Here is a 23760-nt window from a genome sequence, read left to right on the forward strand (position 1 = left end):
AAAATGCGTTCAGTGGTCCCTTCCTTTCCCTAACTTGTTGCAACGGCATTGCAAGGTACTAAAATTCACCCTTTATTTAATATAAAAGATGGCACAGGACACTGCCTGGCAAACTGCACCTCCTACAGGATTGCATTACCCCACTGCTGCAGAAACTCCCCAGAAAAAGTGAATGAAAATATCTACATTTTTCAGATCAAAATCTGAAGCACCATGCTTGGATGTGACTGCTTTAGACTCTGAACACTTGCTCTCTGGCACGTAGAAGACACTGTGAAAAGACCCAATACCCAGAACAGGTGTTTCCAGAAACGGGCAGAGATTCTTTCTTAAACAGCAGTCAGCTACCAAGTATTACTATACAGTTACTAAATCAGATGCACAGATCCCAACATAATACAATAATGTGTCAATGCATATAGGTTTTTATTCTCACCTTCACTCCAATTCCCTTGACATCGTTATAGGAACACTTTTCCACCTTTTATCTTTAAAAAGGCACAAAAAGAACATAAAATTCAAATTCCAAAAATTTAATTTCAGCATGCAAAAGCACAGAGATACACAAGTTCAGTGGTCAAAGAAACTGAGTAATACTGGCTGGCAAGTACAATAAAGAGAAAAGTATGCTGTAACAAAGCAAAATCCAAAGTCAGGAATGTTGCTAGTAATTTGCATTTGAGGTTTTGCTTTACAACCATTTTGACTTTTTGTGCACAAGAATACTTGAGGCACAAACAGGTTTAGCCACAAGGACAGAAGTCATCACACAAATTCACCCTGCGTCTCAGGCCTTGCAAGTCCTATATTACCACTACCCCTCTGGCAAAAGCCTTCCATCCTTCCATGGACTGCAAAGATTCCTTAGAACAACCTAGACAACAATTATTTCCCTTGTTAACCCAACTTATTAGGATTACACAGCATGGTAATTGAAGAAAAAACAGTATTTTAAGGCATACCCAGGTGATTTCCAAAATACATAATGAAGGTCCTAGAAAGAGTCTGTAACACTCAGAACTTTGCCACGGTTCTCATCTTCAATGATGCCTCTTTCTGCATAGAGTTTCCACTACCACAACACAATGATAGAACTACAAATTCACAGCTCTGCCTACACTGTTTGCAAAGACTGAGTACAGAGTTTTCTCTTTACATTAGGCTTTCTCACTACTGCCACTAGTATAAAGGTTAAACTACAGATATCACAAATTGTGTATTTTCAGGAAGAAGGTTGATGTAAAACCTCTGTTATACAGTTAGTGATCCTGATGGTGCATATCAAATGTTATACCTCTGTAGACCTCTGTTATACAGTTAGTGATCCTGATGGTGCATATCAAATGGATCAAAAAGGTGATGAAGCACAACCAATCAGAATGTATTCATCATTCCAGCTGTGCTTGCCTTTTCAGAACTTCACAAAGCCCGTGCAGGAGGTCACAGTAAAACTGAATGATACATGGAGGAAGTACATGTGCAAAACCGTCAGTAAGTCAGACTAGATTCCTAGCTTGTCACAGCCAAGCTATTCACTTTGCATAACAAAATTACTGTATACTATGTTACTTGTATACCACATAGTTGCTATTTATATATATGCACATGGCATATTTTGTCCTAATCTTTCTTAGGAAAATGGACCACATGAGAATTTATTCCTTACCGTCACTGAGGAAGCAATAGGGACAATTCCCCTCTGTAGTTACACAACACACATCCCACATGTTGCCTTTACCACATTGTAAGTAACAGAATTAGAACACCCACTGTAGGACAAAAGGCTTGCATTTGACTGAGGAACAGTGTACTGTAACCGTTAAAACCAGCCCTTGATCATCTCATGCTTGGTATCCCCAAATCTCACAGATACAAAATCCCCAAAACTCCTCTATCAAGAATGAAAGAAAGGCAGAGATTGTGCCAAGTTTTACTTCCTATTCCTGACAAAGTATGTGTAGCATTACCTCCAATACAGTCCATAATCCAAGAACGTTGGTTTCCACACCTGTACTAGCATTCTTAATCAACTCTTTCCACCACACAAGCTCAAAACAAATATTACTTTTAATCAGATGGGACCAGTTATTCAGTTCTATTGTTTGTACACAGCAGTTACTATGATACACAGGTAACAACTGTTTAAAGCCTAAAAGGATGCAGAAAGGGTGATTAAGTGCTTGTGAACAGCTAGGCAACACAAACCTCCCCCCAAAAATGTGACTGTAGCCACTGAAATTGGATAATTCTCATCCCACTTCACATCCAGCAAAAAAATACCACAACTCTGCGTCAGCGCTGGAAAAGCTGGGCAGGAGAAAGAACAGGAATAAGCAGAAGAACCTGGGCACTATCAATTTTTGCACAGAAGTTTTTGACATAGGACCAGAAGGCAGCTTTCAGTTGTCCTGACAACAAATTAGACAACAGTGCTCCAGGTCAAGGTCTTATATACACTGAGATGAGAAGTTTGCATGCTTAGCATTACTGCTCTATCAGTACATCTCATAACAAATTTTACTTAAGGGTGTAACATCACCTTGACTTTTATCAAATTTCCATTGTAAACCTTGGGGTATTTTCAGAGGAACTGATACCTAGCTAGTTATTTCCCATTCTGCAGCAGTGTCGTTCATTATTTCTGCCTACAATGCATTAGTCCTTGCAATGCACTTTTTTTTTGTAATATGCTTCTTTGAATTTTAAAACATTCTTGATAGTTTCACCTTATGCATGTGTAAGCCCAACTCAGTATCATTGCCACAAATACTATAAGCATGTTACTTCATCACCCAATTCACGAAGACAATGTTTTTACAAGCAGAGACACCATCTGCTATATTTTAAATAACACCAAAAAAAGATACACTATTCAGATAAATTTAAGAAGTGACCACAACAGAATTACATTTTGTTTTTAGGAAGTAAACATGACTTGGAGCTGCTCTGTTTTTTCTTTTCCAGAAAAACAAACAAACAAACAAAAAACCCAACATGCAATTGTGATCACATACACTAGGAAGGCTAATGAGCTTCTGAAGATAAAGACAAGAATTAGATTCCTGTTAACTAGCAACACTGAGGAAAAATTTGTCCAGTGGAATTTTAATACAGCATATATTTGCAAGATAAAGAAAAAAACCTGAAGATTCTCAAAATGCATGATTTTGTTTAAAATGTTTTATTACATAGTACGTATTCAAATATATAACATTTTACACTTTTGTACATTTGTTCTTTTACAAATTAAAAGAACAACAAAAAAACTTAACTTTTACTGCATCTGTTTTTAAAAGGTAAAGGCTTAGAATCCCACTAGCAAAGAATTTGGCACTGGTTAATATTGTACAACATTGTTAAGTTTATAGAATCAGAAGCAATCTTTCTCTGTTCTTTGTCAGAAAGATATGAGGAACAAGCAATATTTGACAATTATCTATAGAATGAAGTTCCCCACATAAAGTACATCTAACAACCCATATTTAAAAAAGGAAATGAAGCTATGCTTCAGTTATCCTGGTTTTACTGAACATGCTTCGTTTCAAGTCTCTTACTGCTGGTTCTCAAAAAACACAGTTAAATTACATTTCAAAAGGCAGAACTGAACACAGTGCTAAAGCCAAAGTCCAGATGACCTAAATTTGCAATACTGAATGTTCCTCTCAAAACAGTCACCAATAAAATTAATACTAGTACTGCATACATATCTTGACTTGATCTTACGAGTTATATTGTACTTCTGAGAATGAACTCCCACCAACTACGAACTCCAAGGCTACACAAACAGTTTGTAGAGGCTAGATACTTGGCAGCAGCACCATTCAGCTTGGTTTATGTAGACAACGCTGTGCAGCTGCACCTTCCTGCACACACCACGTGCAGGGGTAACAGGCACTTGTATAGCTAAACAGACTGGGGAACTGATCTGACTGCAGAACAGTTTAGGGAGGGAGTACATTCGCAAGCTGGATTAGTCACCCAACTCAGTTAACTGACACTTCCATCAGCGAGTGCAGGACACAACTCAGACTGAAGTAAACAGCTGAGAAGGAACGGGATAGGGTAGAACTGCTTGAGCTGGCACTGCCATAAAGGAAACACTTTGTTACAGTTCAAAAAACAATAACAGGACTGTTCTACAGTTCTTGCAACGAATAACCCAAAAACTTTCATATGAAAGACTTAATAGTCCCACTAAGTTTTATCTAGGCAGAATTATGCAGACGAGACAGGTGCTGAGTGAGGAAGGAACACGTGCGTGGTCCTGCAAAGAGGTAGTGAAAACTAAGACCCAACTGACTACTACCAGAAAGAAGGGAAATGGGGAAGCAGGAGTGAGGGAACCTGCTGAAGCTTACAGCGACATTTAACTTCTGATGATTGGCTTGTTTGGGTAAGTATATAAATTGAAGCTGGGACCTTTAATACATAAGATGGAAAGAAAGGTCACTTTTTTTTAGGTTAGGCTAAGTCTACACTGATCCTGTAAGCACAGTACTGACAGATAAACCAGACTTGATGTATCAAACCGTTACCAAGCTCAGGAACACCTACAAGAAATACTGGTAGCCTGATCTGACAAAACTTCTTTTCCTCGCTCCATTTTTTTCAGTATGGAAAGCTGTTAGTCCTTCTGACAAGTTCAGTTCTTTATGGGTTACATCTCTGAAACACAGTGTCCTCCTTTTTATCCAATGACATGTTACAAAAATGCACACATGGGAAAGAGTAGGGATTTGTGTCTAGACCTTTTAAAAAAAACGCAAGCATTAATACCAGTACACAAAACCTAAACCTGAGATAAGATATTGCAGTTAATGTCTGACATCTCTTCTGCAGCAACCGAACAATCAACATTTATTTATTGTGCATCTAAGACAGACACGTACTTTTCTACCAGTCCCTAGAGCGTATCTGGTAATTAGCATCTGAAAGTACAGAAGGAAAGGCCCAAGTTATACTACCTCAAGACAACTGCCCTAAATGTCACCACTACCCAGTTCAGAACCAGCTGCAAAGGCTGACTGTTTTGGTCAGTGAAATTTGATTATTTCAACACAGAAATTTGAACTGAAGTTTGCAGAACACATCTCAACTACCTATTCACTAAATTTTCTGCAACTGTCAAAGAAAGAGTTAAAATCAGGACCTCAAATCTAGAGACTAAATGCAATGAGACCAGAATAATAAGATCACCGTAAGCTGCCTCACACAAATAGCTAGGATCAACCCTGATCTCTTTACTCCGAGACAGACGGAAAAAGTGTGAAAGCAGAGATAACAGGAGGCCAACTGCCTAGAACTGGGAACTTCTCAAGGTTCACCACAGCATAAGTCAATATTCTGCTACATTTGTACCTATTTAACAATTTTAATGTAACATATCAGAAGGCAGAAACAAGCACCTCAAAATCCACTCTACATCAAAGAAGTAAATTAATTTTAACATGTTGCAGAGCATTAAAGACTATTTGAAGACCAATCTACTGAGATGCTAGCCAATTCCAGTTCTAGATATTTATAATTAAAAAACACAGCTAGTAAAGAGGCGACCATTTGAAAAATCAGATAAAGATTCCAGAACTGCAAATGACAAGAGACTGGTGATTGATTTTTACTGTAAGGTAGATAAACTCTGTTAGGATAGCAATTTACATCAGCAAACACAAAGCAGTTACAGGGAAGGGACAATTTTAATATATTAACAAATATGATTTATTAATTAATACATGTAATTTAAATGTATTAATTGAGGCATCACTCCACGCTGGATCAACGCCTCTCTTTTGTAGGATATGAACAGGGATGAAGAAGCATGGAATACAGTTGGACTGGATCATCTTGTAGGTCTTTCCAACTTTGGTGATTCCATTACTCTATCAAATAGACTCAGATGTACAAGACAGTTGACAGACATTATAGTGGCCACTGTCCAGGTACCTCTGAAACATGGCCAAGAATTGGCAATAGGGAAAAGCGCATGCAGGAAGTGCGTAGTATTTTAGAACTACACAAGGTCAGGAAGATGCCCTGAAATTAAACAACACTAAAGGGAAACAGAAGTAAGTTAAGAAATCACCCAAGGAGGAACATTCAGAGTGGTGGTTATGAAACAGATGGAAATACTCAGCAAACAGCTAACAGGTACCAACTTCTTTTCTAGGAAAAGAGAGCTCTACCGTACAGGTCAGCAAAAGCCTCAGACAGGGCCCTCTCTCTGCTCTAAAGCAAAGCCTGCAACATAAGACCTTTGAGACTCAATGTGAAATTCAGCAGTAGGGTAAGCTATACAAAGTCCTGTGAAAAAAAACTTAAAAAAAAAAAAAGAAAGGCACCACAAGATCCTATCTCTTACCAAGCAGGTTAATCTTCCAGTTTAGACTAATTACTTTCATAACTCCTAGAAGACAAGCGTTTTGCATGTATCTGCTTTCAGCAAATAATTTTACAGTACTCCTTAAGTCAGGCCATGAGAAGCCTGTTCAAACTCTTGCAGCCCTCACAATTTCGTAAAACAGACGCGACCACAACTAATAGCTTGATATTCACACAAAGCTCTTTATATTGCCTAAACTCCACTGGTACTTCTGCATGACTTGCTGCCTCTCCAAAATCTTATGTGTGCAATTTGTATGTTAAATTTAACTCTCCTTTGTGGGGAAGACAGGAAGATCACTTGAAACCCACCTCATTTGGGGATGTTCCCCTGACTAGAAAGACTCAATTCACATCAGTTCCACTGGGCTGCTCAGACAATCCCACAGACATAAAAAGAACAGCAACACTGGCAATAGAGAACTGCAGCCTCCTGGCAAGGGCTGATTTCTTGCTTTCTATCAGAATCTTAATCAAACTGTAGTTAAAAACAAAACAAAAAAACCTCCCTTAAAATGAGATACCTTCAGAAATGGATTATAAATTCAATTATAAATTGACTGAAAAACAGGAAGAAAATAAATTAATGAAGGCTAAAGCTTTCTCCATACAAATCAAGACAATTTCAGTGCACAGAAGCCATATTTTGGCTTAGCAGGACATAAGAACTCAGTTTTTACAACATATAGAAAAACATATTTGAGACATCTAGAAGATAACTAGTTTACCAATAAGGAGCCACAATTACATCCATCAGAGAAGAGATCCATCAGCTGCTGAGTGACAACTTTCATCCAGCATATTTTTTATTTTCACTGCAGAATCTGTTTTTACTGAGTTACGTTTACCAATATCTTTTAACTGGAGAGGAAATGCACAGATACGTGGTCTGGCTGATCTTCAGAGAGCCACAACACGCAAGAGAGAAGAATTTTTCCTGTTGTCCAGTCCCTGCAAACCTGCTCAGATTTCCTCTCTAAGGGGACATGCACATGCAAGAGGAAGATACTTGCAAATAGTTTCGGAGTACAATGCTGAATACCATCTGACTCACTCCTGTTATAATTGTGTAATGTAAGCACACAGATCTTGCAAACCTTCATGAGAGCATAAGCATCACAATGCATCAAGAAGTACAACGTATCAAATTAAGCAAGATAAAGGGAGCTTACATCAGCTCTAGAAATTAAACTCACTTGAAACATTTCACAGAGCACCTCCAATCTCATAAAACAGAAACAAGAAACAAGGTGGTTTTACTGTACAACATTATACTATCACCAGTGATACTGACACCTGCATACAACACTGAATAAAGAGGTAAAAGAGTAGAATAAATACACCCAAGTAATGGAGAAATATTTTTCAGAGGACTGTGTTTAAAAGCCAAAATGTGTAAGCTGTGTGCCTGTATTACAATGAACAGGCATAGTTCTCATCTGTTTTTTGATTGTTTTCATTTTGTTAAAACAAAACAACAACAAAAAATAACAATAGGGTTATGCTGGTGTAGCACTGACAAACTGAAATTTAAAGCCAGCTCAAACAGCCCGCTGTCACTAACAATTCAAGCCTGCAGGTTGTTCTGATAGACTGAAGAGCTTCCATCCAACCTTGGTTATTTCTACCCAGTAAAATTCTGCTAACATAATAATATTTTTAAATAATATGCACTGAAAAATCTCTCACTAACCAAAACCACTGGGTATACTGTTTGAGCTTCTGTGAAAATAAATCTGATCACAATTCTATGTACTAGGTCATTTTGAAATATTTTGGAAAAACTGGTATACCAATTTTAGAAGGCGATAAAAACAAACAGTCCCAACTGATTATTTTTGGTTGTCTTTGTAAATCTACAAAGTGCCTAAACTAACTTGTTTGAGATATAATCCCTTTACTTTCATGTTTTCTTAGCTATTGGATTATGAGGCATACCAGCTGTGCATCAGTTCTTAATAAAGTAAGTCTTTCTAATAAAATGATTGAGAATACACAAACTGATCCACAACCATTCTCAGCATTCACACAGCTGCCAATTCCAGTATTCTTTTCAGCACAAAGCTCCTTCAGTACTTTTACAGCGATTCATGTCCTTCACACACATAAACCTCTATACAGTAAATGCATAATATTCTATAACAATTGAGAGTAAGTTGGGTGTACTAACATCTCATGTTGATCTTTAATTTACAGTAAATTTTCAGATGTATGCTTGCTTTCAGACTGGAATGGAATAAAGAGCTATTACATCCCAGAAATCTTTCAATTACATTTAAATGTATCCTGGATCTTAACTAAAAGTGTTGATTTACTCCAGGACTAATTCACTTTTCTTTCTTCTCCAAACTCATCACTAGATTATAGCTCGATTTCTGGAAAACCAGTTGTACAACTGAATGAAACATTCCCAGTTCTATTCTCACTGAGTTGGAATAACACAATTCAGAATTACAATGGCCTCACAATTTAACCAAAAGAAGTTCAACTACTTCTGGCACAACAAGAAAGTTCAGCATTTCGAAGAAAACAACACATCCCACTCCAAAGCTGTAGAAATGTGCATTTCCTCATTAGACTGAAAAAAGAACATAGATATTAAATGATGGACTGAAGAGTTAGAAAGACATATCTAGACCATTAACAAGGAAATAATGACAAATAATAAGGATTGCTCTCTTAAAGCAATCCTTGTGACTGGCCTACACCTATCCCCATTAATGAAGAAAATGTCAAATGCCAGAAGCCTTGAGTGGCAAAATGCAGAAACACCAGAAACTCCTCCTCTGAAGGAAGCAGCTTGACCAGCCAAGCAGTAAGGATCACACCTATGCCAGAGTTGCTTAACAGTCCACAATATATGCTCATTTCAGCATTAAAACCATGTTTCTACTCTGACTTAATCCAGGAAAGTGGAAGGCCTAAGAACCCCAAGTTTAACTTGGGTTCTACCTTAGAAAAGGGCCAATGCCACAGTTGTGCGTGGTTACTGAAAGCAATGTTCTGAGTTATACACCAGGGAAGGGGCATAAAAAAAACCAAACATGAGCACGTTGAAATGATGCCTTCAAAAATTTCCCCTTATGTTATGAAGTTCCTCTTTCAGTTCAAGGGTAACAAAATAGCATTAATGAATGTATGATTTGCTCCATACAATGCAAATAAAAAAATTAAATATAAGAAAACTTTATATTTCTTAAAGGACTAAGCCCACAGTAGTCATCATATTTCACTACTGCATGGTTTGGGAAAAACACTTGTCCAAAGTCACTTAGGACTAAGAGGTAAAAAAAGTGCAATAATATAGGAACAGGGTTTTTTTGTTTGTTTTTAAGAACTATGAACTGTGATATCTCAGGTAAACAGAGAAACAGAACTGTTAAGTACGGGCACATGCCTTCTCCCCCTCCCATCATTAAAAATATCATACTATTAAATAAACAACAAAACAGAGTTCTACAAGAAAAGTATATTTCTACTTTCCTGGGTTATGAGCAAAAATAAATAAATCAAAAACTGTCCGTGAATAATGCAGATACTACACACCAAAAGTAGCAAGCATCTTGCTCCAGAATCCTAAGACAGCTGATGCACCAAGTTCTTCATGGAAAAGATGAGAGATAAGTAAAACCATCTCCTAATTAGCATCTCAAATCAAGAGAACAGTTCTAGGTCAAGAACAAATTAAAAACAAGAATAGAACTCATTACAGCTCTGTCGCAATAATGTGGAAGGGATATCATAATACAAGTCACTGACACCCTAGGGTATGTTATTTGACCACAGGCTAATTTTAAGCTCCTGAGTTCATTGTGGTATCACAATATCTCCACTGTGCAATCTGGTCTAGGGAGCTGCTTTGGTAGGAGGTGTTGGACTAGATGATCACTAAAGGTCCCCTCCAACCCCTACAATTCTGTGATTCTGTGACTGTTTCTCAGCAAAAGCTAAGGTGCTAGAACTCCCCATTACTGGGAGGATCCTGATCAGCAGATCAATGTGTTTGCCACAAGAAACTCCCCCACATAACAGGAGTCAGTCATTCCTACACAATAAAATGGATTTTAAAACTATTTGTTAATGTGGATGCCTTTAACATCTTCCAGTTCTCCAAAAATGCAGTGCAGACACTTTCACATAAATAAAGGGTTCCCAGGACTCCAATATGTGAAATCTGTCTTGCTGATGTACATAAAAATCGGCATCAGGTCTCACCTAAAGATACTAAATGCATCCATATCTTGCACTGTGATAGATGTCAGTTGGTCTCAGATCGTTTGCAGAGATACTGCTAGTATGCAGTCATAAAACCTTCATGGCCATACAGCTATCCAACTAAGCTGACTTTCACAAGCAGCTGTTTGGAAGTTGGACTCTTCTGGCAAAGCTATAAAAGCAAAAGGCAGTCTTCAGCTCAGAACTCCCATTTAAACAGTGGGAAGTCAGAAAATGCAGCTCCATAAAGAAGGCAGATGAATCACCAATTGAGACAAACCAGAACAGTTGTAAGGCCAACAAGACTCAAGCTTTTCCAAGTTTTGCAGGGATTGTTTTGTTCAAAATAATAAAAAAAAAAAGAATCTCAGGTTTTCTACTACTCATCTCCACAAATGCCCTCATCAACAAATAACGTAAGAAAACTCCTCTGTGGCTTAAGATAAGGTTGAAAGAGAAAACAAAGGGTCAGCATCCTGAATGGAGGGAGTATGTACTGCAGTGATCCCATAAGGGTCTGCATTGTTCAAAAGCTTTTCTACTGATTTGAGAGGGTGACAGGGGCGAAGGAAAACTCTGCCAAGACAAAATGTACTCAAATCTTAAAACTGATGAGTTACGCAGTTAACTTCTAGCACTAAATGACCAACTGATAAACATCAGAGTAAATGCAATATGCAAAGGAACACGCATGAGGTAAAACATAACCAAAGCCCCTCAAACTGTAGCTGTAGGCTTTAAATAATCTACCACTCCTTAGAACATACCCTGGAACAATGATGGTGGTAATCTGAAAATAAAAAAAAAAGATCAGAAACATTATCCAAATGTTCTGTTAAGAAAGAATTAAAACTAAAGCAAGTGTTTTGCTGCTGTAAATCTATACTAAGTCATCCAGTGAATATTCTGAGTACCTATACTCAGTCTTTCTCAATATAGATATGAACTAAAACAAACGAGGAAGTAACAAGGAAAACTTGGAATGACTTTTGCCCTACACAGTCTCCCTTGGGAAAAAAAAAGCAATAAGGACAAGAAACCATTTTTAAGTCCTCTCCCCACCAGAGGTGCAAAACATGTTCTCCTATGAGCTCTCACAATGCGAGGGGAACAAAAGAAAAAATGTAAATAAAGTTACAAGGTAGCAAGTTTCAAATTAACAAAGGGAATAACTTTATCCACACAGTACGTAGTCACACTGTGGGATCTTAATACTCTAATATACAGGTGGTCTCAAAATGGATTTAGAAAGATGCATGGAAGTACCTTAACTGCCTATAACTTACCTTAGCCCATAACTGGTTGCTAAAATATCACCTCCAGTGGAGAAACTCACAAAGACTTGATCATAAGCAGCAAAAATCATATACAAGAGTGCCAGAGCTCTAAACACTTCACCCACTGCAGTGACTCAAGAAGTCCATCTAGCCCAGTCTCTAATAATAAATAATAGATGTTCCTTTATTCTCTGAATGTTATGCATGCAAAGAATTTTCTATTACTTTAAATCATGAAAATTTGACAATTTAATTTAGAAGGCAGCTGCTCCCAGAATTATAATAGTACAGTATTTTAACATTATGAAAGCCAGAATTTTCCTCCACAGGAGAAAGTCTAAAGTGGAATCCTCCATAATTTTCATACTATCTGTGGCAACAAAAAGGAGAAAGCTGACTAATGTAGGTAGCTGGCAACATGACACAGTGATCATATAATGGGTCAGTTCAAACCTGCCTATGCTGGTGCTGAAAAAACTTGCCAAATCCAAGCACACTCCTGAAGAGTTTCTCATTCTCTGTGTTAGGACATGAGCACCATTATTTCAGATGATGGTCTCTCTTTTCCTTCAGCACTCCCAGTCCTCTCTGCTGCCATTATTTAATAAGGAGTTTTGGAGACTGGAACTAAGAGAAAACACAGTTTTGCAAGATAAGGTATAGCCAGAGTTCTCATTTTCACTCCAGTTCCAAGCAAAAACAGCTACACCCAGTTAGATTCAAAGCAAAATTCTAAAAACAGTGTGAATATTTTTGCTTTGTGAGGACTTCAAAGAGTCATGAAGGATCCAGAACTACATCCTTCTGCAGTGTACACTTTTGCAGAATGCTAATCCGCAGTTCTCTTAAGTCTCCCACAGGTAGATTTCAGTAGTTGACCATACTGTACAGTGTCTGCTTTATCAACACACTGCCATATATTTAATCCCTCTAGCCTTTTGGAAAGTCAAAAATAATCTCTCTTCTAAACAAGCAATCTTTACAAGGACTTATTCTTCATAATGCAAGTATCCTCAATAGTCTGTCTAATCTTATGGCACCATTGTGCATGTTTGTAATCCAGATAAGTAGACAGGCAGAATCAAACACAAGGTTGTCAAGGAAAAGAAAACTTGAAGTTTATAGAAACATTAGAAGCTTCTTTTTATGCTGTTCTTTTTCATACTAACTATTTAGACTGCAGGAAATAACTTGCAGTATTTACAAATGAAGCAGGCCGTAAAGGAAAGTACAGAAGTTAGGAAAGCTGAGTCAGCTGTTACCAGTTGGGTTATCTCAGTTGGCTTTTTTGGTGGCCTTGAAGAGCTGCTGGTTTAAATCTGGATATTCCTAGGTAAGTCTCAACAGTCTTCATCCCTCAAGCCTGACAGAGATCAAGTTACGCACCTAATCTAAAATGTAACTTTCAGGAAGAATACAAGGAACGCATCATTTGCTGCTGAAGACTAAGAAAGTGTCAACACAGCCTGATGCAAGAAGAGAGTTAAAGTAGTCGAGTATAATTGGTCAAAGCAGACATGCCCATATGATTAGCTTTCAAAAAACATTTTTTTTTTTTTTTAAAGAAACAAGGACAGATATGAAGGCAAGGACACAGCAGAAGTAGCTTCTGCTTCCTCTATTCCTGAGGTCAAAAGACAGCTTCAACTGTCACAGTCTCCAATCTATTCCTTCCAAAGACAAATCTTGGGAAACAATTCTTGGAAGATATGCAAGGCACAAAATAACCACACTAAATTTACCCGTGAAAGATATACAAAACAGGTTTTCTTGCTACTGTCTCAGTAAGGTATGCTTGCCAAGCTGATATTCATCTGACGAACTTGAAGTACAATTTGATGTCAAGGTCAGGAAAAACATTTTGAATCCTAAATTTCAGCTTTTGAAGTGTTCAATGTATTTGTCTTGAATACATCTTTCTCCTTGAATTTGTTTTATCTCCTTCCCCTGCAACTGCAGATCCAAATTTCATTGCTTGTTTTTTTTACTTTTAATCCAATTTACTTGCAAGTTTCCCTCATTAGTTACACCCTGAAGTGGTATTAAAGATCAGAACACAAGATCTAAACTATACAGGAGTTCAGAAAAAACCCTTAAGACAAACTGGCAGATCTTCCAAAAGAACCAGAGAAAGGTGCATGCTTCTACAGATTGAAATCCTCCCTAAAGTCACTTCAACCTGGAATTTAAGCACAATTTTCTAAGCAGACTATACTATTAGCAGCAGAATCTGAGAACCAGACCAAATAGTAAAGAAGTTTCATAGTTAAGCTGATGTGAAGATAACAGAAGACTACAATACTCCAACTGACTGCACACAAAGGTTTAGAATGGAAAAATCTATTCAAGATCAGCAAGGTTTACTTTTTTTTTTTTAATTTAGTGCCAATTTCTCACTAACTAGAGGGCTGACTAGCTTAGACTACAAGTCTTCTGCACTAGCAGAGCTGCTATACTTAGTGGAACCTCCTGGTTCATACATAACTCATGAAGAATTCCCCCTTTTCCTCCCAAGGGAAGCAATATTACATAAATGCAGCACCATTTTTTTTTTTCCACATGTAAACCTGTAGAGTTTTAATACAAGTCAGAGCAAGAAGTAGGTTGGCTCAATGCAGAATGTATAAATTCCAGAGATTAAGTATTTAAATTAGAGGTTTTGGAGAGTAATAATGTAATTACAGCTTAGGTGAATTGAAAGAAATGCTTTCTGCTCTCTGCACGAGGTCCAGGTGCAGTGGAACCAACACACAGTTCATGACAAAGTGCGCATGCTGATATGAGTGCCTGCAAAGAAGCTAAACTGAGAAGGAACAAACAGAATAAATCTACTCCATTAAACATTTGCTTTCTATGTTTTGTTTCTAACAGTCATCAATGTTTGAACATCACAATTTCAAGTTAATTACTCTACAGAGACTGGCAATCTACAATTTAGACAATAGCTGTGCTATCTTTCACCTAATTACAATCACTACCCTCACGTGCCCCCATGGGATAGGACAACTGTTCTGATGCATCTTCAATAACAGCACTGCCTTTTTGCTTTAACAACCACAAACAATTGGAAACAAGAAGATTCAAGATCAGGTACACAAATACAAACAAGCAATTCCTTTTTTCCTCCTAAGAGGGAAAAAAGCCTCTTAGGTTCTTAAAGACATTTTGAAAACAGGCTTTTATTTAACAGCTAAAGAAAAACACAGTTTTAGTACAAAGAGAATAGAAGCTGAGGGAAATGATGAGCTCAAGAATTCAAAATGCCAATTTCAGATTTATCTAGTAACTAATCAGTTAGTATTGTAGAGTAGCATCTGGGTTTCAGGAATATAATAAATATCCTAAAAATAATTATCATGAACAGTTTTGGAGACTGTCAGTTCACATTTTGTTTTATTACAGCTTAGCTGTACAATCCTATGTGTTTAGCACAAGTACCATGAAAAATTACATTTTTAAGTTTGTTAAAATAATTCACTCAAGTAGTCAGATGGTAGCACCAATGAGGCATATAAGACATGGGAATAAGCTCAGGCTCCAACACATACAGTCTGCTTCATAACCATTTTTCTGTTCCACTTGAATACCTACTCTCGTGAGGTGCCACAAGATGACTTCAAATTTGAAGGGATGTATCACTCAGGATCAGCGTTTAAACATTCAGCGGAGTGTGAGCCTAGAATCTGACCAATAAAATGCAGCTTGACAGACTGAGATGTTTATCTAAAAAGATATGAATATTTGAAAGGAATAACTTTATACAGTGTTCCCCATGCTGTAAGTAATGAAAAAAAGCCACAGGAAGTATTTCCCTATCTATCTTTTCTCCAAAAACCTGAAGGCTCTATAACATGTTTTTATTTCCTTGCCTATACTCTAGTCAGTGATGCTAGCCTGGGAGAGAAAGTCAGTTAACTGCCACTGCAGAGCCAGCAGAGGATAAGAAAGAGTGAGAACTGCTGCAGGATAAAGAGGCAGATAAGATCCTGTACATCAAACTACTGTCGTATCAGTTTGCCAATCAGTGTAGAAATGCAGAATGCACACAACTTAATACTCATTTGCATTTTGAATGTTTAGAGACAACTGGAAATGGCATAGACTGAAGGCAGCTTTCCTAATAAATTGTTAAATAAAGCCAGGAAGAAATAAAGCACTGAAACCTAGTGCTCACTGTCACCAGTGCTCTAGTAAAATGGGTTATTACACAAAAGTTCAATTTCTAGTTCATAAATATTAGTGTTCAGAAGAAGAACCGAAGTATCCCTTTGCTCTCTTTTGTACCTAGATATTAAATCCAGAATTCTCAGCTTCATCTCTTTGGTTAGCATCCTTCCCACCAGTACTGAATGAAGAGCACAGGGAAAAGAGAGGAAAAGGGAAATATCCTTTGCCACACATCTTGTTAATCAACACCTTCAGAGTACCTAGCTTGAACACCAAGGCATCATATCCTTGATATACGGAAATAAGTATAAGCTAAGAATTCATCCAAAGTCTCGTGTAAGTTTTGCAAACAATGCTGAATACCATGAAGTCATTAGTATTTTCTCCTAGAGCCATCTCCAAGCTCACTTTCAGGTAGCTGCACTACTGTTCTCCCTCTAACATTGCAGTGCAGACGTACCCGTAATCCTTTGTGCAGAGGGGTGCAACCCCTGCCCATCAGTTCTGCACTATTCTGCTGTCAAACCTGCAATTCAACACCACAGAACTGAAGAAACAAGAAGCAACGTGCACAGAGGAAAAACTCAAGCAAAATTAATTCTCATGATTAGTCCATGTATGATGACAAATTCTCTGCTGGTACCCTTTATGTGAAGGGCCTTAAATACATTGTTTTGGTTTTTTTTCCCCCTCCCCTCTCAAAGGAGTTTGTTGTTATGATCCTAGATCTACCTTTGATTTTTCAAAGCTTCTAGCATATGTAAATAAAATCATTAACCATTTAGGAAAGATTCAGAGGCAACCAGCAAGTCTCGAAAACTGACAGCATCAGTATAATAACCTTAAAACAATATAAAAGTTCAGTCTCACAGTAATTCTGAAAATATACTGATGTTAGATTTAATAGTTCTTCTAGTTTAGATTAATTACCAAACATCATCAATTTTACAACACACCACTTGCTTTTTGCTCAGTGTGAGATTCTAAGTGTTGTTAGTAGACTAATGCTTAACTTTAATTCCATTTCAAACTAATAGAATTAGTTCTGCCCAGAACATTTTCAGGCTATAGTTACTGATTTCTGGTATATAGTCACCAGCCAGTGATAACTTAGGCACAAGAGGTCTTATGAAAGAGACATATGGTTCACCATTTACGTTAGGCTTAGTTATACTCAGACTGTGTACTTTGCTTCCCCTTGCTTAGTTGGAATCTTGCTGATTCTATAAAGAAATAGGAAAAGCTAAATGTCATGACAGGATCCTATTATATTATATCCCACAATTAACAGGGCTTTGAACATGAACCAGGGAGGCATGAATACTACATTCGTGACACAATCTTTTTTATGTGCCACCAGAAGTCATAACTCCTCTTTTTCTTCTTCTACTGAAATCAAGCTTTTACTATTTTCAATGAATGATTAAAGTCAGGTCATTAATACTCTAGATGCCTGTCAGAATGTTATTGGTCTGAAGTTCTCAGACACTCAATCACAGTGAGAGAAATATTACTGAATTGAACAGGAGGGATATTTTTGTTGCCAATAAATGAAAAATAAACGGAAAAGCACCACACTGCAGCTTGGCATGTATGTGGAACAAGTAAATCAAATAACCTAACAAAGCCAAAGTTTTATTTTCAGGTAAGTGTACACAAACACCTTTCAGCAGACTGTGACATAAGTCACATCAAAACTTGGATCTCATAGACAAACTGTAATAACAGCACTTACACTAAATTGGTAAAAAGCAGCTGGAACTTCAAATGAGCATAATTCCCTCTTATTATAACAGAATGCAATACATATTAAGTCAATATAATTAAATAAATCAAATTGGCCACTAGCTTTAATCAGTGCCTCATCTGACATCAAATGCCAGAAGCTCCAAAAGGCTTCAGGTAGCACACAGCATGCAAGAGTTAAAATACGTCAGGTTGGTAAACAACCATGTGAACAGAACCTTTGGTGACTATCAAGCATACATTCAGAGTAGGAAAAGAAACCTTGGTTTTGCCGAGTGGTACTATCAAATGATTAAAATCAGAATTCTGGGGAACCAGGAAAGCCCATCCGCGTCACACAGAAGTGAAAACCTCAAAATTAAAAGATGATGGAAGTCTCTTCAGTTAAAACGTCACTCAAATAGTTTTATTCAAACACAGTCAGTAAGTACTATTGAATTACGCTGACAACCACTGAAAACCAGAACTTATTCACTTCTTCAAAAGATCACTTCCCAGCTATGCCCCAGCTCTGGGAAAGAAGAAAGAAAAAGAGGAAACTGTAGTGGCCTATTTTATTTTATTGTTTTAAGCAATTCTAACATTCAAGATATTCATTAGTATAATTAGTTATTTCATACTACCATTTCAGAAATAGTTAGCTGAGTGCCATCATAGTAAACTTTACACTTCAGATTAGATATAGGAAGAATAGAGAATAGATGCTTTGGCTGGTTGTAACTGACAATTTTTCCACTCTTCCCATTTTACTCCTGCCAAATCACCAGTAAACATCAGCACACTTTAGGCCTGGATACTTTCCAGTTAGCACAAGGGCCAACAAAACCAGAAGTTGCTAGAAATACAATAAGCTTTGGGGGACTTAGAACTTGAGTAACAAGTATAGACAGAAACTGAAGTCACCTAGTCTCAACATCAATAAACACAGCAAGTGAATGGGGGAAAAGACTGAAAAGGCACCATGACAACTGTTAACTACTCAAAGTGAAAAACAGTAAACAAAATTTCAAATAGGAATTCTTCAAACTTTTGTTGCTGCTAATAACAAGACAGACTACCTTCACACACTTGATAGGATGCCAGACATTAAGTTTTATGAAGCTGCCACTAGTTCATGAAAAGAATGGTGATTTTGAGAGCTGCAGCACTGTACTGTAATCAGAGGACACAGAAGGAAACAGCAACCTTCCTTTCCTCTGGGAAAGGCAAGGTAAGTAGCATTTAGCACATTAAAACAGCTTAAACAGAGCTGTCAGTTTATCTCCTGAATTACAATACCACGCACTGCTGTGGAAGCACAAAACCAGTGCAAGGATCCAGCATACTGCCAGGGTTACAAAAATCACAGGAGCAGCCTTTATGACATACTGCCCACAAAGAAAAGGCCAATCACTTTTCCTCTTCACTCAGCTGTTTTACAATCGCAAGTCAAAGGTCAACTATCTTCACTCACTTTTGGAATCCTGCCACAAGATTACTAACAACCACAGTTCAAATGCTGTTCAGTCAAGCCCAGAATACATTGGTATGCAGCAATAATGGCACCACAACACCACAGCCACATTATCTGCTGAAATCGGATAAAGTCAGACTGGGTGCATCTTTGCCTTCTCTATGCACAAAGAGAAACATGAACTTCACTGGATGTGTGAAGCTACACACACACCTCAGCAAAAGCTACCTAAAGACAGAAGTGTGCAGCAGCAATTCAACATGCTGCGAAGTTTATTTCTCATCCCAGTTCACTCATTGGAGGGCAGCAGAACTGACAATAAATAGAATAGATTATATGAGGCATATGAGTGGTCAGGCACTGGAATGGGCTGCTCAGGGAGGTGGTGGAGTCACCAACCCTGGAGGTATTTAAAGAATGTTTAGACACTGTGTTGAGGGACACAGTTCAGAGAGAACTTTTGGAGATAGGTTGGACTGGATGATCTTGTAGGTCTTTTCTAACCTTGGCAATTCTATGATTGTGATACCCTGAGACTTCTCAGTCACAAGTGTAATACTAAAGAAACAGATCTGGCATACCTGATGAAAATTAATTTCTAAAAACCGAAAGGCATTTAAAGTGACTTTGAAAATGACAGTCTACCACAGAAGCTTGGCAGTCTGAGTAAAATGAATGGTAACAACTCTTATTGTTGGCTTATTTGTTCAAAATTCGCCAGCTTTACGCAGTGAGCTCCACCATGCTATACAACCTCACTACAACTGCATACTAAAAACAGATTCCTAAAACTCTTGGAGTTTTCACTAACTTTAGTGATGATCTTGAGTAAGGCGTAATTTCTAATTTCTATCCACTCATCAATAGAGTAAATATGTAACATTTATCTTGTATTCTGAAAATTCTTAGAAAAGAAAATAATAGGATTGAGAAGTGCTCATCATAGCTCTAAGAGGTGTTCTGCTTAGGTCTTACCTAGATTAAGAAAATTCCTGTGTTTTCAGAAAAATACAATGATTACTGTGATGTAACAATCACCATTCATTCATGCTGGCATATTTCTATTATTGTGATGAAATTTATTTCTGTGAAACTACATCAGGTAGCCAAAACTCAAGTATGTTATACCTTCACAGCAGTTTTAGTACAAACAAAACTTCAAGACGTGTTATAATCTACCTTCCCCCTATTTCCTAGAGAACAATAAATGAAATTTTAAGAAATTTTAAATGAATGCAAACTTCACCCAAGACATTATTTCCATGTCCTTCAATTCTATCAAACTAGATGAAATTAATGAAGAACACAGCTTAAATAGTATAAAATAAAGCCCATTTCACGTTTTCCTTTCTGGTCAGCATTTTCTACAAGTTAACTTCAACTATGTCCTCCTTCAAATGCACCACAAAAACTGAGAGCAGTTAGCAGTGGTGGAAAATAGAAAATAAATGCAAGGTTATCACAGAAGAAATCTAGTGTTATGATAGTTTTGAACATTTCAAAGCATCAAAAGGAAATATAGTAATTACACAAACATGGGAATTGAGGTGTGAAGGTCTAGCAGGTGATTTTAGGCCCATTATGGGCCGGGAATGTGAAAGACATAGGAGATGCAATTATTTTAAGAGTACAGTTTCAAGGCAGGATACATTTTTGCAGCCATTATCTACCAATAGCCACACAGAAATAATACCACATTTCCAACAAAGCCATACTTCATTACTCAAATGCCAACTCTAAAAGAACAATGCAAGTTTTCACGTAGAGGACTTTTTTCCAACTTATCCTAAAACAGTAGCTAAATCAAGCCCTTTCCTGGTAAAAATAACAAGCAGATTGAAGTTCAATGTACACAAAGTCACAGCCATACATCTACAAGACTGGCACCTCTCCAGGCAGTTTTTACTCAAAACATTTTAGAAATTGTCATCTTAAAATAATTCTATAGTAAATGTATCACACTTGGAAATAAATGCCCGTCTTATAAAACCATGGTGTAATGACTCTGAACAAAACTCCACTACAAGATGCAAAAAAGCTCTTACCAATTGGTAGTAATAAAGCTTAAAACTATGCTTCATTGAAGCCAAATCACTACAGATCTTCACGTTTTACTCTCCCCACAACTGCAATTTTGGGCTTGTTCTGCATGTTACTTTATTTAAAGTTTCAGAAATTCCTTTACTTCTCAAAGTCCTTTAAAGTTAGGTTTTAAAAAGCTTTTGATATACTTTAAGAACTATAGATCAAAATTCCCCTAATGCACTCAAACATCCACTTACATCTGCACAGGTTCATTGAACATTCAGCCACAAGCTAATCACTTGCATTCATCAGGCCAGAAGATAAAATTCAGCACCAACATTTGACAGCCTGATGCTAAAATATTATCTTCTGAGAAAAAAATCTAATCACTGTTTTTGACACCAGAATCCTTGGCAGAAGGCAAAGGAAAGTAACACCAAACTGATCTCAATAACTTTAAAGGGTACCCTATCGTGGAAGGGAATCCAGTACAGAGTACACCATACCATACTTCTGCTTATTTGCAGATTAAGTTTTCAAGTTTTCCACAGTCTGAGAAGAGAGGAAGACAGACTTTGGGACACATGCTTAACAGACAAAGGAAAAAGCATCTGTTCTGGCCAGCTTGGGCTTGAGGAAATCCCAGGGTTCCCTATCAAATGGAGGTAACTCTCTGCTGAGTCCCCAGCAAAAGCCAGATCTGATGGACAGGAAGTGCCCGAACAGACAGAAGTCGAAGAGTCCAGGGAAAAAGCAGGAATCCTTAATCCCTTACCCTCCACTTACCTTAAGTATATCTCCCCGTTTGAAGCTCAGCTCATCATCTGCTGTAGCTTTGAAGTCGTATTTGGCGATGGCTTCCATCCTGGGGCTGCCGCGCCAGGCAGTGCGGGCAGTGGGAAGGAAGCACTCCCCGCAGCCTCCGCTCCCGCGCTCAGCCCTCCCGCAGTCCGGCTCCGTTCGAGGCGCCGGGCCCTTCTCTCACATACAGGAGTGGCCGGGGGTCGATCCGCCCTAGAGGAGGGAGAGGAGGAAGAAGAGCCGAGCCATTAGGGGAAGTGGCCCGGATCGATGGCCTGGGCCGCGCCCAGTGCCGCTCCCTCCACCCGGCGCGGCGCGGCCGCTGCTTCCTCCCGCCCGTGCTCGCCTAGGCCCGGCTCCTCCGAGTGACGCGGCCGGTGGCCAATGGGGCCCCGCAGACGGCGACCGAGGGCGGCACCAGGAGGAGCCGGCAGCCCGGGGCTGCAGCAGAGGCCCGCGGAGGCGCCGGGGCCGGGGCCGGTGCCTTCCGGCCAACAGAGGCCCCGTCCGGCACCGCGCTCCGCGTCCCACACAGCGAAGAGAGGCGAGGCCGGCGGCAGAGCCCCGGGGACGGCTTCGCCTGCGGGGGCAGCACCGGAGCGGGGCGCTTCGGGGCGGGCGGGCAGCAAACCAGCTGCAGGGGACGCGCCACAGAGAGCGGCGCACTCCTCTCCCCGAATGGAAAACTCAGCTTACACGGTATTTGTAGCTGTATTTGCTTCCATTCACAGTTTATGTCGATTTGAAGAGTGTCACACAAGACAAGGAATACTTCTATTCCTGTACAGAGTACTCAGAAATCCTGTATTCTTACATAATACTCTAAGAGCACTTAATAGGAATTGAAACGTCTATCAGAGTGTCATAAAGCAATATTATGTATAAGAAACAGTCTGGGCTCAGTTTAACGTAAAAGCAACCTTTCTGAAGCTCTAGTGTCTTCAGCAGACAAAAATGTCAACCAATATTAAACATCTCCAGAAGGAGCACATGAAAGCAGTGCTAAGTCCAGCATCTCTTAAGGCACCAAAGAGGAAATGACACCAAATTTGGTATTGCATACATAGACACCCAAAAACTCATAAAAAGACCTGAATATTGAACCTGATCCAGGTTAGAACAGGGTTTAATCTAAGCCTAGCTTCATTTGATAGCGGATAAGGTAACAGAACTGAAAGAAGAAAGACAGTGAGTTAAAAACCATCACAAATATTCCCTTGCAGAGAGAGCTGATGCTTATCAATGACTTTCCACAACAGAAAAGATCTTACAAACATCAGTTAACCCACACACTTGCCAATTCAGTCTTTTGTGCTCATGGTCCAGGAAGAGCAGTGCTACATGGAAAGGCAACGTTATAACTCTTTTGGCAAAAAACATAAATCTGCCTTACACGTATGCAGTCAAGCAGAAAACTTGCTTGGCCAATCTTCAACTCCACATCCATAAAGAATGATGAAGCTTGAGGCAAAAAACAGAGCTAATTTCTATTGCAGTAAACAGGCAGAACAAGGAGGTATCTGAAAGAATACTCAAAAACAAAACAAACAAAAAAACCCCACAACAACAAAAACATCTTAGCAAAGTCTCCACATTCATAGGGTTTGGGGCTTCCTTTTGTACTTCTATGCAGTGCTACCCAGAACACCACTAAGACTGACAAAGCTGTCAACAACCAGGAATAGCACAACTAAACAATTT

General features: G+C 38.5%; 1 protein-coding gene across 1 annotated transcript in view; it reads right to left on the reverse strand.

The window, feature by feature from the left end:
* Nucleotides 1-22181, reverse strand: part of GRB2 (growth factor receptor bound protein 2) — a 37831-nt gene extending 15650 nt beyond the window's left edge. The window contains exon 1 of the mRNA XM_065735566.1: nucleotides 22045-22181. Coding sequence (XP_065591638.1) covers nucleotides 22045-22122 — 78 coding nt within the window. The 5' untranslated portion in view covers nucleotides 22123-22181. The remainder of the gene's footprint in view (nucleotides 1-22044) is intronic.
* Between the last annotated feature and the right edge of the window lie 1579 nt (nucleotides 22182-23760).

This window comes from Cyrtonyx montezumae, unplaced genomic scaffold, assembly GCF_038088225.1.
Source record: "Cyrtonyx montezumae isolate F1298 unplaced genomic scaffold, pur_monq_1.0 scaffold_19, whole genome shotgun sequence".
NCBI lineage: Eukaryota > Metazoa > Chordata > Aves > Galliformes > Odontophoridae > Cyrtonyx > Cyrtonyx montezumae.